The sequence below is a fragment of the Phragmites australis genome, chromosome 12 (assembly GCF_958298935.1).
Source record: "Phragmites australis chromosome 12, lpPhrAust1.1, whole genome shotgun sequence".
Classification (NCBI taxonomy): Eukaryota; Viridiplantae; Streptophyta; class Magnoliopsida; order Poales; family Poaceae; genus Phragmites; species Phragmites australis.
In genome coordinates this window covers 9053902-9062451 of record NC_084932.1, presented here as the reverse complement: position 1 = coordinate 9062451, position 8550 = coordinate 9053902, and the positions used below count along the sequence as shown (strand labels likewise).

At 39.9% G+C, this 8550-nt stretch overlaps 1 protein-coding gene across 1 annotated transcript; it reads right to left on the bottom strand.

Annotated features, from left to right (window-relative positions):
- Window positions 1–3383: 3383 nt before the first annotated feature.
- LOC133886920 (PHD finger protein At1g33420-like) lies at window positions 3384–7675 on the bottom strand. Its single transcript, XM_062326832.1, has 5 exons — window positions 7198–7675; window positions 6487–6607; window positions 6036–6251; window positions 4281–4889; window positions 3384–4195 (listed from the first exon to the last, which is right to left on the bottom strand). Exons 1-5 carry the CDS (start codon window positions 7532–7534, stop codon window positions 3403–3405), a joined length of 2076 nt encoding a protein of 691 aa, XP_062182816.1. The 5' UTR covers window positions 7535–7675; the 3' UTR covers window positions 3384–3402.
- Between the last annotated feature and the right edge of the window lie 875 nt (window positions 7676–8550).

The window sequence follows — 8550 nt, the reverse complement described above, 5'->3', positions numbered from 1 at the left end:
TTTGGGATTGAATCCCTGAATTGTCCTTATTTGGTTTTTGGTGCCATCTCAATTTCATATGTTCCGGTTCAAAAGAAAATCTCTTATGTTCATTTCTAATTTAACACTTTGAATCTGAACATCACCTCTTGGGGTGCATTTTGTATAAGAATTTGCAAAATCTATGTTGTAATTAAAAAGGGTCATTGAGAACAAACATATGATTGTAGTTTATTTTTGACAGATAAAACAAGGATGGTCCCTACTCTCTACCTTGGATTTGGTCATGATTTCATGAAACAAAGAGTTTACATATGGATCATAAGGGATGAACAGTAAAACAGGGAAAAGAGAATAAAATAAGCTTCATAGTATGTATTAGCTTTTCAAAATAACCTATGCAAAATGAGATAAGGACAAAACCATATGACACCAGCTATACTACTTGGTCTTTCTATAGCATTAGTGAAGCTGCTGGCCCAAGCACCTGAGGACTTTTATCATTTTTGATAGACATGAGTATCAGTAGGTATAGTGTGAAACAAAAATTCTGGAGGCTTTTTTGTTTCTCCTTTCGTACATTTTTTTAGCTTCTGACTAGTACCTTATTTATTTCCAAACACACAGGCACAAGGAGCTGATTTCAAGAGCATGCTTGGTCTTTAATTTGGTGTTTGATGAAAATAAGCTGTATAATCATTCCCTAGTTACCTATTCAGTGTCGCAGTTCATTAAATATTCTATTTCCATTATAGAAATATAAAGCAATGTATCACCAAATTAATTTCTGATAGGTTTTTCTGGATCTAAATACATATAGTCTAAGTGTTTTTACTTAGTGATTCTGTATGGATAAGTTTTTTCTGTTTTCAATGTTGTGTTGGTTAATCTGTGGCAATGTTCACCATACTGCTACACGACCTACAGAAGACGAAGTTTACTTTACAGTTTACACTGAAGCTATACATGTTTATCTTATTTTATTTAGGTTATGTGTCACTATTTTTTTATTTTACAAGTGGAGCTCAGCAGAATAATACAGTTCAACATTGTTACTACTTACTTTTTGCTCAGTGCCTGTAAATGACCTCACATTATGAATTTAGGAATTCATCAGCATTCTGTATCCTATAACTTTGTTTTTAATATTATAGTACTCCATCCAGTTATGAATACATGATATTTTGAATAAGACATAGTCATCAATGCGTAACTTTGACTAATATTTTCTAGAATAATTCCTTATATGCCACTGGCATAAACTTACATCCCAGATCTACCACTGCTAAACCCGATATTCCTTCAATATCATTGGTTAATTTTTTTCACCTCCTCAATGCCATTGTCAGTGGCATTGAGGGGATAAAAAATTCAACCCAGTGGCAGATCTTGGATAAAAGTTTATCCAAGTGGCGCGTAAGGAAATAACCTTTAGGATATGTTTATAAAATCTAATAAATTTATGATACTATAAAATATTTTTTAAAATAAATATACATATATCTTAATATTTTGAAAGCTATTGTTAGTTAAAGTTTTAAAAGTTTGACTCAACTTTGTCCAAAACGTCATGTTCTTATGGCCGGACGGAGTAACTGAGAAAATATTGCAGAAGCACGAAATTTCAGCCTGCTCTTTGTTCATTGTTTTCTGTGTCATGCGAAGTTCGTCTTAGTTATTTACCACTGATGGTCTATTTTTCACTACAACTATATTGTAGAAGCTAATTGAGAAAAATGTCACACAAGCATGGAGATTGATTTCTATCTGCTTTTTGTTCATTGTTTTATATGTCATCTGAAGTTCGTCTTAGGTATTTACCATTAAATTGATGGTCTATTTTTTGCTGCAGCTATATTGTAGAAGCAGATTGAAGATGCATATCAAGTTTGAAACAGGTCCATTTTTTCAGTGCTGTGTGATGAATTGCTGTGAGAAGCTAATTTTGATGGCGTATCAGTTGCTGTAAAGTGAAACAAGGTGCCAAGGGATCCGGACCTGGCTAGTAAGTTCCCATGATTCATGAAAGTAATGACCATGGACCAAGCTCAGAGTCCATCCAGGTTTGAGTCTTTTTTAACTCAAATTTAAGAGTCTATTTCTTCTTATATACAATGTCACATAGTTCCCAGGGTTCTAAAATTCATCGAAATTGGGTCGAAATTCACGATATTAGGTCAATTCGGTTCGCACCGAATTATCAAATTGACAGGTTTTTTGAATTTGAATTAAAAATCACAAAAAATATAAAAATCACAAAATCCTAAAAAATACTAGAGAAAATTCTAAGACATTTTGTAAAAAAATAAAAAAATGTCATTTGCATCATATTTTATAGGGAGAAAGTTAGAAGAAAAAAGAAAAAAAGTTGAAGTGTGCAGCCCATTTATTAATTCATGTTAAGGAAACTTTTAACATGTAAAAACATATTTTCCTTATGCAGGGTATACTTTAAAAGGAACTATAAAATTGTTTTCACTTCATTTAGAGTTATATTAATTTCTCCATAATTTTTACAAAGTTCACAAGCATAAAGTGAACATGTTAAGAACAACATTGTAATTAACTTTTTCATGTTTGCAATTATTTTTTATACATAAATCATAGTATAAGTAAACTAATAAAAGTTATTTCACTAATTTTAGAGGTGTGATGGGTTAGTTACGAATTAATCTAATTAGAACACATTTACTCAATCCTGCATGTTACAATAATTATTTCATGAGTTCATGTATTTTAAAAGATATAGGATTATGTAAGAAGACTAAAAAATTGGTTTCATAATTTTTGGATTAGCAAAGAATTAACTATGCATTTAACATGGTTTAGCAAGTATACTTTCTCACAGAAAATATATAACTTTTTTGTGAGTATAAATATTTTTACCATGTAGATCATGTTACAAAGAAATCAACAAAAAAATGTTTCACTTGATTTAAAGCTCATATGAATTAGTTATCGATTTTACAAGGTTGAGATTTTTTGTTTTTCTTGAAATTTACTAAAATTCGATAAAATCGAACAATTTTTGATGGAATTGAGTGGTTTTTTTTTATCACAAACGAAATGCGGTAAATACGGTCGGTTCTCGGTAGACTTCAATCGGTTTTCGGTTGAATTCGATCGGTTACCAAATAGTCGATTCGCCCGTATTTTCTCCAATTTATAAATGTGGTCTAATTCTCGACCAAAATTTTCGATATTCATAAATTTCGGAAAATCACTAGGTCCCAGTTTTCAGATCTCAAACAAATTTGTAAACCTTGCTAGTTCCTCCTAGGTTAGTATAAGTTTTTTTATGGACCAAGCTCAGAAACAAACCAGTTATCAAATGAACTTCAGTTTACCAGCCATGAAAAAACTGGCATGTCTCACATTGACTCGTTACAGATATGTACATGTCAGGCCTCAGCAATCCCCTACCTACATGGCTAAAGGCACCTGTGTCAGTTTACATCTTTTGTTAGGGCCAATACTAAAAGTTGCCCTAGGTCCACTGCTCTTTGGTTTGTGGAGTGATTTACATGTTTTACATACATATCGCTTCGGCACCTGATCAAAATCACTAATCCCAGCACACCTAGTGTGCTGCCACACATGGCAAGAGTCACAAGACAGCATCCTCTCACCATCATCATCCTTGGCTCCACAAGAGCAATTGACCGTCCATCTGTCAACGCCTCTCTCCATCCGGTAAATTCCAACCCTGCGTTCACCCCCAACACACCTGCCTTGGAGACGAACAGTTCCATTTGCTCCAAATAAGAGCTTGACTTGAGTTACCTCGCTTGCAGTTCCACAGTCAAGAAGCTGATTGGCTACAAAAGTCTGTAACATTAGGTAGATGTCATGGAATGTTTTTGTTGCCTCTGCCTTCAGATCTGCCACAGTTGCTGTTTGTGGAAGTGTTAGGAGCTCCGGTGGGATGCAGGGCGGATCACCAACCTGGTCCAACAGCTCTACTTGACACCAAATGTGCAACATGGACGGGTTTTGAGGCAAGAAGTCCTCTTCCAGGTCATAATGCTTCGTGAATTGCTTGCAGTCCAAAAGGATCATTGCAGATCTCTTTGCATGCTCATGGTTATTTTCCGGCTTGTAGGGATGCATTGTATGCGGGTAGAGGAGCATGTCATACAAGAACTTGATGTCACGAAGAAGATGGTCTCGGGTTGGCAGGTATGTGTTTGGCATTGAGATGGTTTCATTCGTAAGCCTGCAGGAAAAAACTAGTTAGCACCTTGATATTAAAACAAGAGCTGGTCTCACATGCTAGTTATAACCAGATCCCTAAACCGCACCTGTACTCTATTGTGTTTGTCTCATTGTTGCATCTGACCCCAACAACCATCCCGTCTATTTTTCTTGTACCAAGGGTCTTGAGGCAGTAATCAACCAACTGTTGTGAACCAACTGGATGGGATATGGCTGCCTTTAGAGTTCGCATGGCCACCCACCTTGTTCTATCAACAGCACGGAGAACTTTCAGAGCAATATCCATTGCTCGCTTTATTTCTTCATCAGGCCATGTCTCTGGCAAATGGGCATATGATTGTTCCTTTTTATGCATTGTTCCTACTTGGATATGCATACTCTTGCTGCTGGCAAGCCCCAGCACATAGATGAACAGTTCACGGATTGTGGTGAGAGGGCGATTTGAAAGGGATTGATAGAACGTAATGGTATCTTGCAGCTGGTTTCGAGGAGAACGGGAGTGCGGGAAGAAGTGCGATAATGGAGTTGAGGAAAGGCTATCTATAGCTTTATAGTATTCGTCCGGTGTGATTCCAAAGCTCCCTTTGCTGAGTTTGAATCCCCATTGGCTATACCAAGAACAACCAGTGGCGATGGCGTGTAGGACCCGGTACTCAGTTCCATACTTCTTAGAGACATCCATCAACGAGACCTTTCTGCAATTAATGTCAACATGTTAGTAATATTCCCTAAATAATCAGGAAAACACATATAGCGAAGGCTAAATTGCTACCATGATTCACACGCTAAATAGCATTGTGCTATAAGCGTATGTTAACATATATAATGCAGTACGTGCCCAATGCTAGTCAGATGCGTGGCGTGTTGTAATGTTTTTAGTTTCATTCTATTATCATGGTTCAGTGGAACTGCTCTAGTTGCTATCCAGTCAGGGTTGAAAACCGCTCGGTATTCACGAATATTGGCCAATTCGATCTGCATTGCATTTAGAAATCATCTGGTTTTCGAATTTGAATTTCGACCAAATTTTCCGGTTTTCACGAATTTCGGAAAATCGCTAGGTCCCAGTTTTCAGATGCCAAACGGTTTTGTAAACCTTGCATCCAATTAGCCATTAAATTGTATTTTTTTCAGAATTCAGTTAGCCATACCAGCATGAGATTTCGAATACAACACTGTTTGAGTTTCACTGCTATCTTAGCGACATTCTCTTCCCAATGTTCTTATCCTCCAAAGCAAGATGATATAGATCATATTGTATTTTTTCAGTGTTACATGGACACCAGTGTCCAAATTTGTTTTTACCGAATTGGACACTTCAAATCCAAGTAGGATTTTAACACCCGTGTTGAATTCCGAGTTTTATTTTGAGTATCTAAATTTTCTTTGCCAAATCAGATAGCCAAATCCAAATCGGATTTCAACACCCGTTGTCCTTGTCGATGTAACACTGATTTTTTTTATGGTTCAGTTCAATTTAATGTTACAGCTGGTTAAGGCAGCAGCTATGAAAAGACACAGGAGTTTTTCATCGCATGGTGGGAGAATTTGTGTACTGGTTATGGAGCACCAACGTCCGTTCGATTATATTCCAATGACATTTTGGTTACTGCTGCTTATGAGGAAAACAGAGTACGCCAACCTATCTTTTACTCCTTCCACTATGCCCATCTATTTTTGAGCTATTTATGTTATAAAAATAACTGGAGAAATAGCACAATTCAAATTCGAATTTTGTTTCATGCGCACTATTATAAAAGATTATGTAAATTCATCAGAAAAGATCAGCGCCTCAATCATTGCGTCTGGAAAAAGAAACCATAAAACCTAGTTGATCTTACCTGACCCTAAGGTATCTGCAGAGACGATCCCAAAAATCCATCAGTTGATATCCCGTAAATAGACTGGAGCCACCATCTCGGCCATTTATCCGCACTAGGTGTCCGAACCCATTTTCATGAACAATGCCGTGAAGCAAATGCCGCGGATTATCTAATTGCATAAAGTCCCACTCTTCCGGATCATCATAAGAGAGCCCATGCTTGCACGACGGGCACCTAATTGGTACATGATGAAGATGAATTAAACCAATCACGCCGAAAGATATCGCTCATATTTTCATAGTGAGGCAGAAATTTGCGCCTGATAAAAAGGCGCACGCGCCTTAAAAATTTACATTACTATTTCCCACTATTTGGGAGTGTTGTGACTTGTCAGTAGAATTATTCATGATTATGTAGCTACAGAAATAGATAAATGTATAGTAATAGAACTCAAAGTAGATTAACTTACCCTGTTTCAAACAATTGGACCATGAGCCCACAATGCCGGCAGGTTTTGCAGTCGTGCGTGCCATGTTCATTGCGAATTATGAAGTGGTACCGCTTCCCACAAACAGGGTGCCTGCTCCAGCCTATCAAGAATTCAAGACAAAAGTAATGAGATTGAAATTCTTCAGCCACAACCAGCACCAGCTTGTTTGTTAATGCAAGTTCACACCAAAAACATCAAAATTTGTTTCTCTTCGTCATTTGTACAAGACGAATTTGCAAATACTTTCATGTCAATCAGCCCAGTTTCTGGTTTTTATGACAGGAAGAAGTTGAGGAGAGATTCTAATCCAAACACGATTCCTCATCAAACGTCCTATTTCAAATCCATCAAGTAAGTTTTAATCTTGTAGCTGCATAGTTTCCGAATGTTAGAAAGTTTAATCCAGCACACTCTAATAATTACAACCCCCCCCCCCCGCCCCCCCCCCCCCCGAAAAAAAAAATCTTGAAACCTTCATGCTCTGTACTCACCCACGGCAGAGAACGTGGACTTCACATATCAACAAAAGCAAAGCCCTTCCCTGATTGATCTTAACAGTTATGTAATCAAGAAAAATCCACACATATGCACTGGATACTAATCCTAGTCGCACGGTATAATAGTTTGATACACGCCCGCCCATCAGCAAGGGATAGACCCGACGGTGCACAGGCACACTCAGTCACTCACCGGCGACGGTGCAGTGCTCGCAGTAGACCCGCGCGGCCTCGACCCTGGTCACGTCCTCCTCCACCACCTCCATCGCCACCGTTCCCCCGTCCTCCCCGTCGCGAAACACCACCCGCCATGCACCGCCCGCCAGCACCGCGCAGCGCGTCAGGAACCACCGCACGCGGTCGCTGAACGCCCCCTCGCCGCGGCCTGCGGGCAGCAAGCCCTCCCCGCCCGCCGGGAAGGCCCGCAGGTCGAGCGGGCGTGGCTCCGCCGTCACCCGCGCCCGCTTCGGCGGCCGCCCAATCGCCGCCATAACCGACGATCGCTTCGACGGCCGCCCTATCACCGCCATAGCCGACGACGCCGAGCCGGGATCCGGAGACGGGGTTGGCTCGTGGGCGCGCGGGGGCTCAGATCCAATCGGTTTGAAAAACCGGCGGCGGATTGAAATCAGAACGGGGACGCGGGCGGATTGGAAAGCGCGGGGAAATTTTTCGTGTTTCGAATCTGGGCGGAAGATTTGGAGGCGGGGCTAGTATTTATAATCGGGGGCGGGAAGCGTAGTCGGTTTGGGAAGGGATTCCGGAATTGCCCCTTGCTGGGCTGGCTTCCAGAGTCGCACGCGAACAGTATTGGCTGCAGTCGGCGGGAGTGTGAAAGCGGGATCGGGCCAGGGGTAGGATGGGAAGTTTGCGCGAGAGTCGGAGGTGCCGTGTGTGCAGGCGTGGTGGGCCCACCCCGAACCGCCTAAGATTTAGTCAAACTTGGCTGGGCCTTTGGGGAATGGTAGTTAAATGGGCTCAGAATGGGCCGTGGAAGGTGGACATGCTTTTTTATTTTTTTTATTTACAAAAATACATGTTAATTTCAAAATATTATACCTCTAAACTACCGTCATGAAAGTCACGTAACAACAAGATGGACGATACTTATAAAACCCATAACACAACAATCAAAAATTAAATACACTAAAAAAATATAACGCATGTCAATATGCCACCTAACCAACAAATGATAACTTTGCTGAGTAACATAGCTTTACTGAGCTCACTAAAAAAAATATCACAAGTTGGTTAAACGACACATTTTTCTACACGTAGGTGCTATTACATGTTTGCTTCATGTCCGACTCAACATAATAGTTTATTTTTAATCCAGACACTTCATGCATGCAAAGTCATTGGCTCCGTGAGTGCCCCGTACACCTGACAGGCCACCTAGCCCCTCCACATGCAAACTCCTGTACGCCGCTGCATGCAAGCCGTACAACCAGGCTAATAGAGCTCGGTGCCTACGGTTGAGCCCCGTGTGTCACACCGTGACACCTTTTCCAATGGTTTTAGTAGTATGTTAGTTAGATAATATATT